We start from the raw sequence: 19,944 nt of genomic DNA on the forward strand, positions 1-19,944 counted from the left end.
ACCACTTATTAATGAACTGCTTAAGTCCTTTTCATGTTTGACTTGTACCATTTCTTAATATTAAAAGATACTGTTGTTTTTAATTGTAATTATCTGTCTTAAGCATTTAAATGGGTATTCAAATTCAAAAGCCATGGAAATCATGGCTGCCCAGAGATAAAATGAAATACCATCACCATTTTCGAGAAATTTAAATGTAAGCATGTATGTAGAGCATGTATAATTAACTAGTAGTTTCAGTCAACAAAGGAGAGAGAGCAATTTACAAAAGAATCTAAAAACTTTGAATTTAAAAAAAAAATCAGCCAATGGCTCTTTGAGACTTGGATTTCTGAAGTGACAGATGATGAGTTTCTAAACTCTCCAGCAGAAGAGAGAAGGGATTTCAGGTAAGCAAAACTGCTGGCTGAGAATTCAGAGGGAGAATTGGACATGAGCACTCTGGAATTGTGGGCAAGCAGGTTATTTCCAAAACAGTCATTGCTTAATGGAATGGAATCAAATCAAGGTGAGGTAGATCAGTCACTTTAACTATAGTAAATGTAGGCCTGATAAGGTAATTAAAGACTTGGCTAAATAGTTACAGGCACTTCACTGAATGAACTTGGAAGAAGGTTTAAGATGAGTGGTTTTGGAAGCACCAGTTTATGAAACAGAAACAGAGTTCAAAAAAACTGTTGATTTGGCTGCCTCTTAAGAAACTGATATATTGCCATGTTACTGTACAGTATAGCATGAAAAACAAGCGAAGAAATTAACCACTGTGATGTATTTTCAAAGTTCTGCAACTTGACTTAAAGATGATAAATTGTTAGCACTTCACTTTAAGAGTTGTTTAAGATTGTGAAGAGGTACATGTTATCTGCAAGGCTGTGACCATGAGACTTCAGTATTATGTACAATCCTCACTTGGTGCAATACCTCATCTGAAAGATAAGAGGATGCCATCAAATTTCAATCTATATAACCAATGGCATTGATAACTGGTCATTTTGAGTTTGAAGCTTGATATTAACAAACTGCTTGCATTCCTATTAGGAACACTTAGAATTTACAGCATTGCATTTTAATGATCCACCTGGACCTTCAGCTGCACAGACAGAAAATACCCCCTTTAGGAAGGGCACCCTTTTTTGCGTGCAACTTTGAGAGAATACTCCTTACTCAAAGCTCATTATTTAACCAAATGGGTCCTAAAGTTCCTTGGTCTGGGTTTGTGCAAGAAAAACCTGACGTTCATTCCAAGGAGTGGACTTGTTTGGGGCATGGAGGGTTTTAAGCAGTACTCCCTTTGGTGGAGGGTAGAAAACAAATGATCCAGGTAATAGCCCTTTGTATTACCCTGTTCTGTTAAAAGAAAAGGAGGACTTGTGGCACCTTAGAGACTAACAAATTTATTTGAGCATAAGCTTTTGTGAGCTACAGCTCACTTCATTGCTAGTATCTACATTCTTTGCAGAAGCCATGAGATGAGTTGCCTTTTATGATTGGAGACTTTCATTAAACTTAAAAGCAAGCCACTTTAAATCACTTTTGTAACTTATGATAAAAGATTATCAGAATAGGAAAAAGTCAGAAGGGTGGGTTCCCTTCCTCACTTCCTGTGCTTTTTTTCTTACCCATTTCCACCTTTAGTAATGTCATGTTTGAAAAGCTTTCCTTTAGTAATTATTGTCATTGTTTAAAGTAACTTCTCAGTGATCCGGTCCTAAAAAATGTTCCCTTCAGATACTATATACGATGTCATTCCATTACTCTTTCATTTATCCAGGCTCTTGGCTGCTTTAATTGAGAGTTAAGCCCGTGTTGTGCTGTACCTGCTGGAGTTGACCATTTCATTTATTATGGCTCAGCTCTCCAGAGGTACTGAAGCAGCCAGTACAGCTGTCACCTTGAAATCCTGTCCCTTTGGGCTATTGACCATGTTGTGTATCACTCCTCGATGTATGTCTAGCCTTTAGTTCGGGCAGTTGGTATTCTCAATCCACTCCTCCTGCCAGTTGATGAACAAACATATCTCACAACAATATAAAACTCTGTCCTTTCAGATTAACTTCATTGTCGCTTAATGTTTCATTTTTTGTATGGCCGTTTTGAAATTACTGCTAGCAGAATCACACTTTCTTCTTGGTGCTCTCCACAGGTTCTCCAATACCACCTCAATCACCGCAGACCCTCTTGATGGGAACCAGGCTGCAGAGTGCTCCAACTCTAACAGATATCTACCAGAACAAACAGAAGCTTCGAAAGCAACATTCAGACCCTGTATGCCCATCATATACAGGATATGGGTATAGCTACTCTCCACAGCCAAGTAGGCCAGTCAGCCTGGGAACATCACCTACAAAACATATGGGATCATCACCTAGGAGCTCAGACTGGCTGTTTAAAACTCCATTACCAACAATTATTGGCTCTCCCACTAAGGTTTGTTAAACTTAATTCTGTCTGAAAAACATTGTTACAATATAGTATTTACCTACAACTATCTCAGTAACTGAGAGTACTCACTTGTATGCTAACCAGATTCAATGCTTGTTTAGGCAACTGCTCCTTTCAAGATACCGAAGACTCAAGCATCCTCAAACTTGCTGGCCTTGGTTAGTCGTCAGGGTTCGGCGGATGTCCCATTGCAGTCTAAAAATATGACTGACCCAAGGGACTTCACACACTTCCACTTGACACAAGGAACTGAAAAACAGGCAGTAGAACAGCACAGCAAGGCTCCATTTGGCAGGTAGAAATCATATCTGTTTACAAACTGTAGACATTGTGTAGGCATAACTTGTCTCAGAACAGCATGGCAATTCTATAAACCAGAGTGCTGTTGCATGCAAATTATAGCCTGTGGTTTGTTTTGAGATATTTCTTGCTATGGAGACATTGGACGTTAGTGTGTACCACAGAAACCTCACCTGCAGTGTTGTTTTTGTTTTTTGTTGTTTTTTTTAAAGTGTTGACTTCCTAGACTGCTTCACCATATTCCTGGTAAATTCCCTTTTATTTGTTTTGATAATCTAAATTTGGAGTTCTAGTCCCCACCATTAGCCTCCTTCCAGTTTTTACTTCAGAATTCTGATAAACTTAATATGGCTAAACTTGAAATACCCTCTTAACCTGTGGGGTCTTTGCAAGATTGTAGTCAGTTTTATTTCAGTAAGTTCAGTGTTGATACTACAGAGAATTCTTGAAATCAGACGTTTAACATCTCCCAGAAAGCCCCCCCTCTCCCGGGTTGTGAGGTGCAGAGGAAGCTACATTGAGAATTTTTTCCATTTTCATTTGCTTTTCTGTATAGATCTGTCAGTACTGGGAAGTTGTCAGATCAACAAGCAAAGACTATCCTTGGTGGCCAGTTATATCAGGGCAGCACAGATAGTCTCAATACTGAGCGACCAATGGATACAGGTAAAGAACAGATTAATTCAGATATTATTTTAGTTTAAAGCCTACAACCAAATTATCATTCCATCAGTCTTAGGAGATTTTATGGACATTCTCACTGGTTAGAGTGGTTGCTGTGTCACCAATGCTAATGATGGTTCTGATAATACTTTGACACAAACATAAACTCTTCAGAAGATTTCTGCATGTGTATGTTGAATATCTCTATTAAAGCACCATATATAGTTGGGCACTGTCTGTAAATAGGAGCATCCCAGAACTGCCCTGATGATAAAAATAATCAGAACTGTGTATGCTCATTTATGCTCTTTTGCAACTCCATCTTATTCCAGCTTGTTTTCCCATGGAGATTAGTTTCCAACATGCTGGCTTGTCTTATCCTCTACGGCTAGTGGTTGTGCCTTCCATAAGCCAGCCAACAGAGGATGCTGTACCAACCTTATGGCTAGAATTCCCAAAGTTTGGTTTTTATTTTTGTTTTTTTAAAACGAGGGGGCTATCAATGGAGGCCTGATTTATTTAGTTTTTTCAGCCTTCTGCCCTGCCTTTTTGTCTTATTTTCAATAGCATCTGAGCACTGTCTCCGGGTTTTCAAAAGTCATCTCCAGTCCTCTTCCCTGAGGAGAAGAGTTCAGAGCTAAGAGCAAATTTAGTTTCAAGTGGAACTTGGAAGGGGATGTGAAAAGCTAAGGGTGTATCTTAGTTCTGTTTGTGTTCAGCCAAGTGGGCCAGCACTGCTTGTGGCATGTGGTATTATTTGCTGTCAGACTTCGAAGATGCCCTCATTTTCCCCCAGTCTAGTCCAAAGTCTGGCTCTGTTTCAGAGAGTGGTGTGTATTGTATCATAAGGACTAACATACCATGTAACCTTTTTATTCCAGCTCCAGCAGGGGCCTGTGGAATAGCAATGGCACCTCCTTCCATGGGAACTGGAGCAAGTTCTAGGGCAGTAATGTTTACTGTGGGTTCCCCTCCAAATAGTGCTACCCCTCCTACTTGCACCCATATGGTCCTCAGAACTAGAACAACTTCAGGTAAGACACCCCTAAAACAATGTATCTTTGGCAAATGTAATACCTAAATTTGTAAGCTCTTTGGAATGGGGATCTGATTCTTTGTGTGTGTTTGTAAGGTGCATAGCACAGTAGGGCCTCGGGACAATGCTGTAGCAAGTGTTAAACAATAATCAGGACTAGAGAGGAATGTCAGTCTGTCTTCTGACTTTTCTCTCCGTAAGAGAGGGATGGAGCTACTAGTTCAACATTCTACAGCATACATTTGTGACAATCTACACCATGTCTCTGATGGGACCTAACGCTGTTTCAGATGGCATACATAGCTGGTTGTTCCAAGATATAAAAAAGTAGATTTTTAATAATAATAATGAGGCACAGGGTTTGGAAGCATACTGGATTCTAGCACACCTTAGTGTGTGCTTTGAAATATAGACGCCAACAGGCTAAATGCCTTCCTCCATTTGAAGTGTGGATGGCCAGCATATCTGCATAAGGGTTTTTTTGTGAACTTGATTCTGTTTATTGAATTTGACTGGGTACCTGCAGTCAGAATCCTTGACAGCCAATCACCTTTTCTTCTCACAATGCCCATTTTATAAATCTTCACTGTCCAATAAGGAATGCTGCTTAGGTGATGGACAGACTGTGTAAAGCATAACGAGAAACTCCCCCAGGTGAATTTATGATAAGTTCTGCTTTATCCTGGACCAAGCTGTTGGACTGAATGTTTTATTTTTCCTATAGTTGGATCAAACAGTTCTGGAGGGTCTCTCTGCTCTACTAGTGGCCGTGTATATATGGGCTCCCCTCCCGGTATTTATATGGGGTCGTCTCCTCCTGGAACAGAGGCAGCTCCAAGTCTGAAGTACATGTCTTATGGTACTTCACCTCCCAGCTTAGAGGGTTTTATCACTTTTGAAGCTCCTGAACTGCCTGAGGAAACATTAATGGAGGTACAGAAAAATTAATGTTTTGTCATGTTTAATGCCAGTAAATGAGTACTTGGAAATAAGGCTGAGGATCTGCCTGAGTTCTTGAGTTCCTGCTATTGGTATTAATAGTGTGTGTGTTGCACAGTGTTGTGGAGATGCTGACTATTCCCCAGATAGCTACCATGTATTTGCCACATGGTCTATTGTGATTAAATTGTCTTCTCCTTTCCTTCTGACAGAGAGAACATACAGATACACTGCATCATCTGAACATGATGCTGACTTTTATAGAATGCGTACTGGACCTGACAGCAGTACGGGGAGGAAACCCAGAACTGTGCACCTCTGCAGTGTCATTGTATCAGATTCAGGAGAGTGTGGTGGTTGATCAGATAAGCCAACTAAGCAAAGAATGGGGGTAGGTATTTGGCTAAGTAGTTGTTCTGGAATTAGTGAATTTCAGATCAATTCATATGTCTGTGCATGACCGTCCTCGTTCTGACTTTGTCAGAAGTGACCTTTCTGCTTTAGGGAACATTTGGTGGTAGTATGAACGTTTTTTTTAACAACTGAAAAGCAAAAAGGCCCAGAAACAGGGTGGCAGAGGAAAGACTGAAATGGGCTGGCAGATGAATAACTAGGAATCCTGGAAGAGGGAAAGTGTTGGGGGGTGGGGGGGTTGTTTCTTTTTCTCTGAACTGTCAGATGAGAGGAGGGAGAGGTGGCGGCTGCTGCCTAGAGCAGTGTTACACTTTGTCATGCCTGGGAATCTGAGCTCCAGTCTTCACATCCTCAGTTATGGGGAAAGGGGAGCTCTCTGCATGACTCCATCAGTAACCATCTCTGGCTGACCAGGAGTAGCGATACTGAGCTCCAAAGGGAGTCGCATCTAAGCCTCTGTCAGAGAACCAGCTCGGTCCTGATGTGAAACCTTTAGAAGTGAGGAGAAATAAGGTGAAAATGCTGGTGATGGGAGTGGAAATCTCAGTTGTTTCTCCCTTCCTGCAAAAAAGAACTTTGTGTGTGTGATGGTCCCAAATGTTGGAATTATGAAAGTAACCCCTGGGGTGGGGGGAGAGTGTGAGGACACTTGAGAAAAGTGCAAGCAGGGGCTTTCTGGACATTGGCCTCATGTAATTAACCTACAACAATTAAACAACAAATTGGGTTTCTTCTACCTTTATACATGAAAGCAAAGTTTATATGTGCATTCTCTCCTGGCCAGAGAGATGGGTTCTCTCACAACCAATGCTGCACAGAGCACCAGGGGTGCTTTGTCATTTTTGTACACCTGTTTCCTCACTCCCCGACAGTTATTTCTTGTCAGCACATAGTATGGGGAGCAGAGCCATTGGGAGGGTGTCTGGTTAATATCTGAGCATCTGGCTGTGGGTTGAATATCTTCATTTGAAAAAAGAAGAAAATCTTTAAACATCAGAAATGCTAAAATTATTTTTTTCCAGACAAGTAGAGCAGCTGGTGTTGTATATGAAAGCAGCACAACTACTAGCATCTTCTCTGCATCTGGCCAAAGCACAGATCAAATCGGGAAAACTGAACCCATCCACTGCTGTTAAACAAGGTATATGCAGCCATTGCTTTGGGACACTGATAGCTTCATTTCCTTTGCTTGTGACTTACTGACATTTTCTTTGGCCCATCAGTGAAAAGAATTAAGTTGAAACATTCAGGATCTCACTGTGGCCAGACACCATACTCCTTTTCTGCTTGCAGCTGTTCTGGTCATTAAGGAAACCTTGACTAAATCAGCTGCGCAAAGAGGTGTCTTAGCGCTTTCCAGAACTGACCGTGCTTACTTGTACTTCTGGAGAGAGAGAACTGCAGACACAGAATTGCTTAATTACTATGACAAAAAGATGTTGTTAATGGTTAGGGAATGGGTAATTATTAATATGAAGTGAAAATGATTTGATATACTCTCCCGACAGCAAAAATGACACAGTAGATGGTAAAATAAAACTACAAAGATAAACAGACTCACTTGATTAGAAAGCTACCCTGTAAAGTTGAATTTGCATGTTTTAACCTCTTCTTAACACTGACTTTCTCCAGTTGTCAAAACTCTGAATGAACGATATAAATTCTGCATCACCGTGTGTAAGAAGCTGACAGAAAAGCTGAATCGTTTCTTCTCTGACAAGCAAAGATTTGTAGATGAAATCAACAGTGTAACCGCAGAGAAACTCATCTACAACTGTGCTGTGGAAATGGTAAATCATTCCTTTCATCTACATTTAGGATATTGAGATCAGTAAAAGTAGTAACGCTTGGTGATGGGCACAACCTCCTCTCACGTGTCTCTAATCTAACCAGACAGCACTGCATGTGTGGCCTTAATCCTGTTCATGCCTGGGCTGATATAATCTTCCCCCAGATCGTTTCTGAAGTTCCTCACTCATACGGTTGCTCTGAGGTTTTCCCACAGGTCAGCAGGTTTTGTATATAGACACTACAAAATGCACTGCTAAGCTATACAGTCCATGATGGGGTTCTGTGTGCTGGAATATCACACAATAAAGCTTACTGATGCATAGAAACAGAACACACACACACAGCTTCCCAGTCAACTGGTTTTAGTTTAGGGAGTTGTTTAGAGTGGGGGGGACTCGTAGGTTGGAGAAGTGTGTCAGCAGGTCTATACAAAATAAAAATGTTAATAAAGAAACATGGAGAAAAGGTATCTGTGTATCTGACAAGTTTTGGTATTTGGATAATCCCGGGAACAAGGTGCAGCAAGTGTATCACATTAGGAGACTGACTTACCTTTTCAGATAAGGGGAAGTTCTGGTGAAACGGAATTGGATAAATAGTGGTGTTAGATGTAAGATCTTGGCAAGTATCCACTGTACTTAACCTTCATGATTCAGTAGCCACATACAAATTAGCTTGTCTCCCTCACAAATAAAATAAGCTTGATAACAGGTGTGTATATGTGAGTAGTTACAATTAGAAATGTACATATATATTATACCATGCTTAAAAGGAACATAAAGCATTTCACATCTATACATGCAGGACTCTGTTCACCTAGTACCACAAAGAAACTTACTTTCCTGTAACTTCTCCATAAGATTATATTAAAAATTATAAAACCAGACCAGTATATTTAAGGTACAGAAGCACTGTTACTTAGTATCCACTGAGTGATGCTCATTTATCAGTCAGTTCTCCAAGACAACTTTTTATAATCGTATTTGCTTAGAACAATTCATATAGTTTATACTAATGAATGCTTCCAGGTTCAGTCAGCAGCACTAGACGAGATGTTTCAGCAGACAGAAGATATTACATATCGATACCACAAAGCAGCCATGCTGCTGGAAGGACTGACTAAGATACTGCAGGACCCTGCAGATATAGAAAATGTTCACAAATGTAAGTTATTTTGGAGAGTGCATTTTGTGTACCTTGGTAGTAACTGAAAATTCAGGAGAGTGTAAAAAAATTGATCCTGTACTTCTCTTCAAAATGCATAAAGTGTTTCTCTACTATAAAAATAGCAACATTTGGCTGTGGAGAACAGAATAAACGGGTCTAACATTTTGGGTGAAATCCTGGCCCAGTTGAAGTCTATGGGAGCTTTGCCATTGACTTCAGTAGAGCTAGGATTTCACCTCCAGTATTGTTTGCCAATCCATGGCAATCCATACAAAGCCTCTTCACAAGGCAAATCCTGCTACATACATCTCAAGGCACAAAGCCATTCACAGTATTGCACTTGTAGCGGAAGCTATTACTGGTGACTGAGACAAGAGTTTTTAAAACATAAGAACTCAGAGGAACAAATCTATGTTCCAAAAGTGGAAAACTGGGCAAATGAAGGGCAAAAGTAGATTTGTAATAAATTCAATTTAAAAAGTAAATCCAAAGGATAAACCCTGGACTCTGAAACAAGACTAAACACAAACAGTGGGTAAAAATCACTGTGCTGAGCTTTGTGTTCAACTTTCTTAATAAAATCCTCTGAATGCAGATGAACTTTTTGTCTGATATTTATTATCTGCCTTGTATATTTAGCTCATGGGGGAGGCACTTATACTGTAAATGAGCACTTACATTTGTATACATTTTAAATATATATAAATCTGTAAAGTCATGATGAAGCATAGCCTATAAAAGCAGCAAGCACGAGAGGAGTAGCCAGTTTGGATGGTTTTCAAATGCTCATCCTTAGCTGATGCTGCTATATAACCTGAAGAGCCATATCAGTTTTGATGCAGTGATTTTATTCTTTCTGCACTGAAATTAATTTTGCGCTTCATGTGTTCAGAACTTGACTGTAACTTTAACATTTGTGGGTTTTTTTCAGATAAATCTAGTATTGAGCGGCGGCTCTCTGCACTTTGCTATAGCACAGTGGCTGTATATGAACAGTAGCAGAACCCCAAGGACCAGGCGGTGTGAACAGAAGGGACCACTCAGTGACATTGTAGGTTTTGTTTTGGTTTTTTTTGCTTAATTGTTGTCATTGTCCCACTGCTCTGTGGAAGACAGTTTTTTTGTTTTGGTTTGGTTTTTTTTAAAGTTCTGTGGTGACTACCAAAGAAACAGCAGTAAATTCAAAGAGGAAAAAATCCAAAAGTACATTTATAGAAAATCTGCCTTACTGTTACAGTCACTCTTCCCTTTTTCCTCCTAGCAGCAGAATTTAAAAGAAATCAGTCTTCACTTTCTAACTGAACTTTGTACATGTACTTTTAACTATCACGATCAATTTTATTTTCCTTACTAAGGACTATTCAGAATGGATCCTTCTTCACAAAGTATGCAAAGCTGTGTTTCCATAGGGAAATTCCACTCAAAGGTTTGTGGAAGACTGTTTTTTAATTGCCAGTATCAGACTATTGAATGAAGGTCTGAAATTCTAAATGTATAAACCTGCAGTTGGAAGCTTTTCTGGCTAAGCTTGTTTGGATCCAAACTTACATCGTGTAAATACAGCTCATCAGTGAATAGAGGAAGGATGAAAAGTAAGTCCCTTTTAAAGAAGGAGAGGATGAGGTCAATGGAAGAAATTTTGCTCCACCTCTTCAAAATCCTCAAACAATTTTATCAGCTGATGTGGATACAACTTGATGCTCTTCTTCCAAAACAGTTTTTATTGCACTAATTTACTAAAGCAACTGTACATTCATTTTTGAACTATTAATTTAAAAAAGAGAGAGAAAAGGCACAATGGACTTAGCTGAAAAAGTTTTATTTCAGTGTATATAAAATCCTTTTCAGAATTTCAAATGGAGCTTCTAGAAGGCTTTCAGACAAACTGTAAAAACTTGTATTCATGTGAACCTTTCCATTTTATACCTATTTATCTAATACTTGAGTAACTACTGCTACAGACTTTCTCAGTAATAGAAATGTTTTGAGTTGCTGGTTGTTTGCTTTCAAAATAGGTTTGGTTGCATCTTTTGTTGTGCATGCAGTATGTGCATTATTGCCTGCAATCTCTGTGAGTATAACAGCTCTCTGAATCCTGTTTCTTGGGCAGTATTAAAACAAATACTGTAAACTGAGAGGCTCTGTTATGAGCCATGTGAGACTAGAAATAGGTTGGGAATTGGGATGCTGATTTAGTGATGTGGGATTTCTACATTCAGTGTGTGAAAAATCAGGGTATTTGTGTGTGCATTTTTAGGGAGAGGTGGGAAACTTCCCATAGCCTCATAGGCACTTATCATTTCAAGCATCCCTTCAGATCATCAGAACAGCAATTCACAAAGTATTTAGGCAGATCATCTTCTCTGGAATGGTTCCTATATTTTACTTTTGGAAGTTTTTTGGGGGGGTTACTCAACTGCTTGAATACTTGAATAAACCATTCTCCAGGACAAAATCATTTTAATCCTCTTTTAGATACCGTGGTCTGAACTATTTTACAAAGTTGTACAGTTCTTATGCATCAGTATTGTTTTAGTGTACTGATAACCATGTGTTTCCTTTACTTTGCAAAGTAATGTACTTTTACCCTTATTTATCTGTATGAAATTCCAACAGTTAATTTGAAAGTGTTTATTTATATAATGTTTGTATTTTTAGGTCTTTAATACAGTGTTTCTACCTCTCCTTTGTAACTGCATGCATTATTCTTGAAACTAGGTAATAACTCACTGAACTGTTGCATAATAGACTTTTTATTATGGCCTGTATAAATGTATATTCAGGTAAAATAAAGACTGACACCAGACGTGTTTCTGTGGTACAACCTTAGTTTGTATCTTGCACTATAATTGGGGACCCTTATATTCAAAAAACACACTGCAATATTGGCTAGTGTTTAAATTGGGGACTGAACAGGGCCTGGAGATTGAACGAGCTTCACAGGTCAAGACGTGCGGCTGGCAGCAATCAGCTGAGGCATGTTGGCAGAGCAGCGTGATGGAGCTTGCATTGCTGCTTGCGCTCAACCTCTCTGGTGACAGAATGGTCTCCAGCATTTGCTTTAAGCAGTTACTTTTCTTTAAAGCAAAACCTGTTAACCCTGATTTTTATTTTTTTAAATGTCATGGAGTTGAAAACCAAGATGCTAAACAGATTTTTGGATAAGAGCTGGAAACCTTTCAGTGAGATGCCTCTTAATTGCCTTTAGCAAGGAGACTCAGTGTTCGAGTTGCTAGAAACAAGTGTAATTACATACACCTGATAGACAGGCTAGTTCTAAATGACATTTCTGCCTGCTAAAAGTTGCAAAATTTAGTCTTTTCCATTGTGCTGCTGAAGCTGCTTCCCCAGCTGAGTGTGGTAGAGTAGCTGGGAAAGGGCTGTTTTTTCTTTGCTGTACTAGCAGGATTTTCCAGCATTTACCAGAAAAAGAAAAAAGCTGCTCAGAACTAGACCCTAATTATAAAAGAAAATGGAAAGGGAGGAGCACAGTGTGCTGCCGGAATATCTGAACTTGCATCTGGCCCTAATACAAAGGTCTGGGAGATAGTCGACTTTTCCCAAGAACTCACTGTCGTCTTCCACAGAATTCAGACTCGCTCTCTCCCTACTCTCCTCCTGCCAACAGTCTACAGCTGCACAAACAGGAGGGAGAAGAAAGGGCCATTCTTGTTCTCTGGTTTTCAGGAGGAGGAGATGACCAGTGTTGAACACGGCCTGTCTTTCTGTGTAAACTTTCAACACAGATTCTCCTAGCTCCAGCTCTCTGTATTGAACAGCAAGTATCTGATTCTGCTAGAAGCTTTTCTCACCCTTTAAAAAAACAGAAATCAAGGGGAAACATTTCACCCCTTCAGTACTGTATTTCTTATTCGGATGCAGTGGATTTTATCTCGCTTAAGAGGATCATGTTTAGTACTACCTACTTGTTTCTCCTCTCCATAGTGCATAATGTCCACTGAGCATCTTGAAAACCTGTTTACATTCTGACTTTTTGCTATTTTTAATAGTGGGAAAGTTGAATTCCTTTCTTTTCCTCTGGTGCAGACAATGAATTCTGGTTAAATTCATTGTGTAGATTCCATCAAAACAGATTATTTTAACCTACCAATGAGATCTCAAAAGATTCTCTTTTCCCTTCCTGTACTGCACTTTAAGTTAGGTCACATATGAGGCACTAATTATTAAGTCAATTGATATTTTGAAAAGTATCTTCCAATTCTTTGACTTGCATTTCAGAGAGGAGGGGAGATTGAGGAAGAGGAAAGACAAGACTCCATTTGCCCAGCAGGATAGAAGAGGGGGGCAGCTTTTCTCCTCTCCTAGTACAAAGTTGGATGCTGCTGTTTTCAGAGCCTGTTGATGCTTTGAGCATTGGACAGCCAGGCTGACATGAGACCTCATTCCTTTGTAGCTCAATCTCCCATTTTCCCTCCTTCACTCTTAATTTCCTTTCCTTTGAAGTCTGCTTGACACTATCTTCTCAAATGGCCAAAATTTCCTTGGCTGTTTTTAAACAGTCTCCTTTTATCCTAAACTACATCCTCTCTAATGCCTCAGCCTTTACTTGAACTAATAAATGCACAGGGCATATGCTTAGCTACTCCACACCCTAGAGCAGCGAGGCCTATCTGAGTATCCTCTTCACTAACATCTCTTATTCAGTAGGAGGCCAGTCTAGCTAAACGTTGGCACTGCCTTTTGTAGGCAGCAGACTCTCCCCGTCTTCAGCTGAAAGTTAATTGAATGCAAACGCTGCTGAGTCTTGTTCAAGTCTTTGTGCCAGTCACTTCTTTTTTTGCTTGCTTTCACATTTTCCATCGCTCCAGCTGTCTACAATGCAGCCTACAGATCGTTGCTTTGTATGACTATGTGCTGCTCTCTCACAAACGTGAGGTCAGCCCTTGCCCTCAAAACAAGTGACACCATAAAATGAAGTGAGCTGCTTTTATTCATTTAGGCTCTTTCTCTTCAACAGCAATTTCAGAAGCTATTCCTGACTCTCCTTTATCTCCATGTGTATGCTGGCCAGCTTCCTGTATTTGTACCTTCTGTAACTACATCTCTTCCATCTTGTTGTGCCTCTCTTGCCTGGTTTTTGTGACTCTTTTCTGACTGCACCCAGACAGTTCTATAGACACCATGGATGCCAAGGGTAGGTCTATGCAGCAAAAGCTAGGCACAGGCTAGTCAACCCAAGCTCGCTTGAATCCAGCTGCATGGGTAACGAGGATAGTGAAGACAACATTGGCTTCAGCACAAGCCCAGTACAGACCTGGGTACATACTTGGCTCCCCAGTCTTCACTCCTGTTCTTGTCCACACTAGCTAGATACAAGTTAGCTCGGGCAGGCACCCAAAGTGTAGTTCTTGCAGCGTGGATGCACCCTTATAAGTAGGGCCCTACCAAATTCACAGTCCACTTTGGTCAATTTCACCTATTTTAAATCTGAAATTTCATGGTATTGTAATTGTAGGGGGTCCTGACCCAAAAAGGAGTTGTGGGTGGGAAGTCGCAAGGTTATTGTAGGGGGGTTGCAGTACTGAAGGTATTGCCAGTAGCACTGGGTGGCCGGAGAGTGGTGGCTGCTGGCTGAGAGCCCAGCTCTGATGGCAGAGCCGCTGCCAGCAGCAGCACGGAAGTGAGGGTGGCGTGGTATGGTATTGCCACTCTTACCTCTGCGCTGCTGCTGCCTTCAGAGCTTGGCCCTTAGTCAGCAGCCGCCCCGCTCTGAAGGCGGCAGCACGGAAGTAAGGATGTCACGGTATGGTATTGCCACCCTTACCTCTGCACTGCTGCGGGTGGGGCGCCGCCTTCAGAGCAAGCTGCCTGGCCAACAGTCGCCGTTCTCCGGCCACCCAGCTCTGAAAGCAGCACAGTAGTAAGGGTGGCGATACCGTAACCCCCCTAAAATAACCTTGCAACTCCCTTTTGGGTCAGGACCCCTAGTTTGAGTAACACTGGTCTCCCCCATAAAATCTGTATAATACAGAGTAAAAGCACTCAAAAGACCAGATTTCACAGTCCATGACGTGTTTTTCATGGCCGTGAATTTGGTAGGGCTCTACTTTATAAAAGACACAAATTGAGGATCACCGTCTAAGGTCTTGCTAAACCACTCCAAAACCAAAGCATGTTCTCTCCCCCGCTTCCCCCCCAGGAAAAGGCTGTGAACGCAGATTGGATTTGCCCAGTGATCTCAAGTTGAACACGTTAGGTGAACCAAAATTGGACGTATTCTATAGCTGATGCAGTTTCACAGCAATTGAGATCATCCAGGAAGAGAGGATCATTTGGGTAACCGGGACCCAATCCCGGTAAGGTTTTGTAGGTTGAAATAAATAGCTTGGATTGCATCCAGAAATGTCATTTCTAGTGAGTTTTGTTAGCAATATCTGAGAACTCCCTTGAAGTTGGGTGATCTTAGGCTGTAGCCCCAATGCCGAGTGAATCCTATCTGCTGCTGACAAAGGCAGCAGGCAACTCCGGGGTGAGGTCCTGCCTCTGAAAGGAAATATTTGGCCCCTTCTGGATAAGTTTTGGAACCACAGGTATCTGGAGGAACATGCTTGATGGACCCAAGAAATTATCACTTCACATCATGCGATACCAGGGAGGCAGTCAGTAACTGGCAGTCGAGTGACTCCAACTTAGCCTTCGCTGTTGCTGGTGTGACAAAGCTCTGTCCTTGCCTCCGTGCGTCCCATGTTTCCTGGCTGATTTCGCTAGCCTCAGAGGCTCACTGTGACCCTCCCCGTAACCCTTCTTTCTCTAGAGACAAGGGTCACAGTCTACTGAGCCATTTTCATCATAAGCCAGCGAGGGAGGTGAGGAGAAGTTATCCTTCCTTGCACAGTCCCTGTTGTCTCCCAGTCTCAGTGATTGATCAGGGGCCAAAGGTTGGGGGGGGAGCCTGAGCCCACCCTTTATCCTGGGCTCCAGCCCAGGGACCCTAATAACATCAGCTATGTTAGCTGACCTTTTAGAAACATGACATGTACAATTCCCTGGGCTACTTCCCCCACAGCAGTCCTCACTTCCTCAAGCTCCACTTCACCCTTACCCCAGGGCCTCCTTCCTTGTGCCTGATATGGTGTGTGCTACTCAGCCTTTCCAACAGCACAACTTCCTCCCACAGCTCCTGACATGCACCCCCACCTGACTGACTGGGAGGCTTTTAACTAGTTTCAGCCAGCCCCTGATTGGCTTCAGGTGTCCCAATCAACCTAGCCTTCTCCCTGCCTTCTGGAAAGTTCTTAATTGGCCCCAAGTGTCTTAATTGACCTGGAACAGCTGCAATTTCACTTATCCTGGTACCAGGGATTTGTTTAGCCTGGAGCGAATCTCTCTCTCTCTCCCTCCCTCCCACTGCTCTCCCACAACCTTCTAGCTTGGAGGGAGGTGGGAAGCTGCTACTCCTGCTGCTACTAGGCCCTAAGCTCTCCCTGCTGCTCCAGCTGCTCCCCTGGCTGGGCCAGACACCCCCACCCCGTTCTCTGCTACCTGCATGCTGGACCCCCCACTCTTGGGTGCTGCTACTGCTCCAACTGCAGCCCCGGGGGGGCTGCTAGCCCACTCCCCAGAGAGGAGGAGTGAGGGACCCCAGCCACTGCTGTTGTGGATACCACCACCACCACCTGAGAGGGGTCCTTTCTACCTGCCTGGACGACCACCTGGAGTTCCTGGAGCTGCTGCTGCTGCAGAGGCCGCTGCCTGGAGCTGCTGAAGCCCGAGGAGGAGAAGAAGAGGATCATCTGCCAGTGGGGCAGCACCTAGAGACTTTGCAGACCACCGTGGAGGGGGCCCTAAGACTGAGTAATTTCCAAACTGTGCTCTTGCGGTGGGGGTTTTGACTGTGTTTGTAGGGACACCGGGGGTGTGGCGTGGAGCTGCTCCCTGATCCATCTGTGTGTCCCCCCCAACCCCCACCACTATTACTACCACCACTGCCCCCTCCACCACCCCCACTGGCTGTATACCATCTGCCTCAGCTCCTGCCTCTGGACTCAGCTGCTTGCTTGGCTTGCCACGCCCTATTTCCACCCTTTGGGCCAGAAGCAGCAGCAAGCTAAAAAAAGACTTGTGCAAGTGCACATGGGCACATGTGCCCCCCCTGGACTGCCTACCCCCCAGCTTTGCCCTTTACTACCTGCCCCATTTGCTACTTGCTTTGCCTCCTCTTTTGCTCCAGCCCCCCTTACTAGCTTCAGTTTGTTTGCCTGCCCCGCCCATTTCCTTCTACAGCCTTTGTTTGTTTGCCCCGCCCCAGTCTCTGAAGCTAGCCCCTTGGTTTCCCTGTTCTACCCCCAGACCGCTTAGCCCCTCGCTCCGTGTGCCCGTGCCCCCTCCCATGCGCTTGTGCAACTCCCCATTTCAGTTGCAACCCTCTTCACTGCACCTTCAATGTTGTTGAATCCCCGCCCCCCATAGTGCACCAAGAGGAGCCGGAATTTCCACCTTGTGTCGGTGACTGACCCCTAGCCCCTGATTGCCCCCTGTCCAGCCCACCCCTTTTGGCGCCCTCCTCCCCTGCCTGCAGCCTAGCGGGGAGGAGTGGTCGACCTGCTTCCTCTCTCCCCTCCTCCTTTTGATGTCCTCCCTTTCCTCCTTGCTCATGATGGCGGGGGATGAGACGGGTGAGACCTCTCCAGTAGCCCGAGCTCCCCCTCCCCCGCCTGCCCCTCCGTCACCCCCCCAAGCTTCTACCTCCGCTGCCAAACCATCTGCCATCGCCCCCGTTGGGGCACCAGCAGCGACGGGCACCGGGGTGACCTCCACTGCTGCCACGTCTATCACCCCCTCAGATTTGGGGGGAGTCCTCCCAGCCGGCGGGAAGGGCCAGGGGAAGAAGAAGGGGAAGGGCCCCGCTAAAAAGACCAGGCCCTCCATGGCAGGGGCTGTCCCCGATGCCCCGGCCCCATCTCCAGCTGTGGCGCCCCTCCCCGCTGTTCCCTCCACCAGCTCTGCAGGTGTCCCTCCCCCGGCCCCTAGAGCATACGCCCAGGTGGCGGCAGCCCCCCCGCCTGCCGCTACATCATTTCTCCAGCCCACCGCCTCCGCTACCATCTATAGCGGCCGGGGCCCCTTTCCCACCATGACAAGGAAGCACGGCGTCCGTTGCCTCCTGGTGCCCGCCTCACCCCACGTGGAAACCTATGTGCGGGCGTTGGCGAGGGTGGTGGGGCCCACGGCCATTGTGGCGGCCTCCAAAATGTATGGCAAGGTCGTCTTCTTCTTAGCATCGGAGGCCGCTGCCCAGGAGGCGGTGGAGAAGGGCCTGGCGGTCGGGGGCGTGTTCGTCCCCTTAGAGCCGCTAGAGGACCTGGGCGTCCGCCTGGTCCTGACCTCCGTCCCTCCCTTTCTCCCCAATGCCGCCCTGTTACCCGCCCTTTCTACCTTGGGAAGCCCATCTCTGTCATCAGCCCTCTCCCGTTGGGCTGCAAAGACCCCGCCCTCCGTCACGTCCTCTCCTTCCGCCGGCAAGTGCAGCTTCAGCTGCTGCCGGCGGCGCGCGACGGAGAGGCACTGGAGGGGTCCTTCCTAGTCCCCTACCAGGGGACGCATTACAGGGTGCATTATTCCACGGGGGAGGCCCGGTGCTACCTCTGCCGGGCGATGGGGCACGTCCGGAGGGACTGCCCCCTGGCCCGGGAAGGAGAGGCATCCAGGACACCCGAGCCCCGGCAGGACACCGGCCCCGTCATCGCCGACGCCCCTGGCTGCCCGGCACCCGAAACTGCCCCTCCTCCTTCCCAGTCCACCATTGGTCCCGCTCGGGCCCAAGGGGTACCTCCCCCACTATGCCCAGACGAGCAGGAAACCCCACCCCCGCTGCTTGCAATCTGGCGGGGCCTGTGGAGGAGGGTGCGGCAGGGACACCGCCAAGCATGGGAGAGGGCCCGCCCCAAGGGGAATCTTCCCTCCCTTGTGCTGCCCCACCGTTACCCCCTCGAGTCCCTGAGCCATCGCCTCTGCCCCCTGACACAACCCCTGCTAGCCAGCCCCCGGATGATGCCATGGAGGGCTGGGCCCTAGTCCAGGGGAAGCGGGGCAAGCGGAAGGCTCGAGCTCCGCTCCTCCCATCTGACGCGGAGGCCCCCCGGAAGACCAGGAAGGGGGGCACCGATGCCGAGCCTTCCGCTGTACCCACGGGTGTGTTCCACCCACCAGAGCCGGCTGGGGAAAACGTGGCAGCACTGGAAGACGGTATCTCCCCTCCACGGGAGTCCCTCCCCTCCAAGACCCCCGAGGCACCATCTGAAACCCCAGTGTGCCCCAAAGTAACCATCGCGTCAGGTGCCGGCGGGGAGAATCCTGGGGTAGCGGAAAATAATTTCCCCTCTATATATGAGGAGATCGAGGCCCTGGGTCTGACCCCGGTCACCCAGGGGGAGGACGATCCTATGCCAGCGGGCCTCGATCTGGGCGACTTCTTTCCAGCCCCCCTTTCCCCATACTCCTTCCCCCTAACCGTTGCTTCTGCTCCCACCTCCGAGGAGCCCCTGGACTCCTCCATCAACCCGGCTGCAGAAGGCACCCTGCTGAGAGCCACCGAGCCAGTTGAGGCGACGGCCAGTGCCACGCGGCTGGAACCTGAGCCACCAGGGGCATCCCTCGCTGGTGAGGAACATTCGACCTCCTTTCCGGGAGAGGACCCTACAGAAGAAAGTCCACCTCCTGATGCCGTGGCTGCCAAATCCACCAGACAGCTTGCGCCCGGCATCGGTGAGAGCCCTCTCTCGACCCAGACTCTCACCTCTACCCCTGCCCCTGCCCTTCTCCCGCCCACCTCCCGAGATATTATTGCCACCCCTGGGACAGTCTCCTTCCCCTTTCCAACAGATGACTCCCAGGGAATGGCCTTTGTGTTTGCCCGTCCCGACCCACCAGGGGCTGCTATCCTCCCTCCGCCGCCCCCTATCGCCCCAGCATTCAGGTCAACCCATCAAGAGCCCCGTCGAGGGTCCGCACCCTGTCTGCCCGTCACGCTGGGCCAGGGGGTTGTACCAAGGGCCCCATCGGGAAGCAACCAGACCATAACCCCAGCCCCCCATGCGCTGCGAGAGGAGTTGCGGGAGTTCCTAGAAGACGTCCGTGGCTCCCGCAACAAAGTCCAGCTTGCCCTCCAGCGATGGGGGGACTTTAATCAAATCCTCCGGGCCGCAAGGGCCCTCATGGGGGAGGGGAAAAGG

The 19,944-nt window shown here is 45.7% G+C and overlaps 1 protein-coding gene across 4 annotated transcripts in view; it reads left to right on the forward strand.

Moving 5' to 3' along the window:
• ULK2 (unc-51 like autophagy activating kinase 2) overlaps positions 1 to 11,573 on the forward strand; it is a 52,246-nt gene extending 40,673 nt beyond the window's left edge. For 3 of the 4 annotated variants that reach the window (XM_038376082.2, XM_038376081.2, XM_043499549.1), the window contains 10 exons: positions 2,144 to 2,427; positions 2,544 to 2,737; positions 3,299 to 3,408; positions 4,287 to 4,439; positions 5,166 to 5,374; positions 5,593 to 5,771; positions 6,817 to 6,935; positions 7,427 to 7,584; positions 8,614 to 8,749; positions 9,684 to 11,573. In XM_038376082.2, the coding sequence (XP_038232010.1) occupies positions 2,144 to 2,427; positions 2,544 to 2,737; positions 3,299 to 3,408; positions 4,287 to 4,439; positions 5,166 to 5,374; positions 5,593 to 5,771; positions 6,817 to 6,935; positions 7,427 to 7,584; positions 8,614 to 8,749; positions 9,684 to 9,751 (1,610 nt within the window). In that variant the 3' untranslated portion in view covers positions 9,752 to 11,573. Of the gene's footprint in view, positions 1 to 2,143; positions 2,428 to 2,543; positions 2,738 to 3,298; positions 3,409 to 4,286; positions 4,440 to 5,165; positions 5,375 to 5,592; positions 5,772 to 6,816; positions 6,936 to 7,426; positions 7,585 to 8,613; positions 8,750 to 9,683 lie in introns of those variants that run through there. The other variant, XM_043499550.1, reaches the window with a different exon arrangement.
• Positions 11,574 to 19,944: the final 8,371 nt, after the last annotated feature.

Source organism: Dermochelys coriacea, chromosome 17 (genome assembly GCF_009764565.3).
Source record: "Dermochelys coriacea isolate rDerCor1 chromosome 17, rDerCor1.pri.v4, whole genome shotgun sequence".
Classification (NCBI taxonomy): domain Eukaryota; kingdom Metazoa; phylum Chordata; order Testudines; family Dermochelyidae; genus Dermochelys; species Dermochelys coriacea.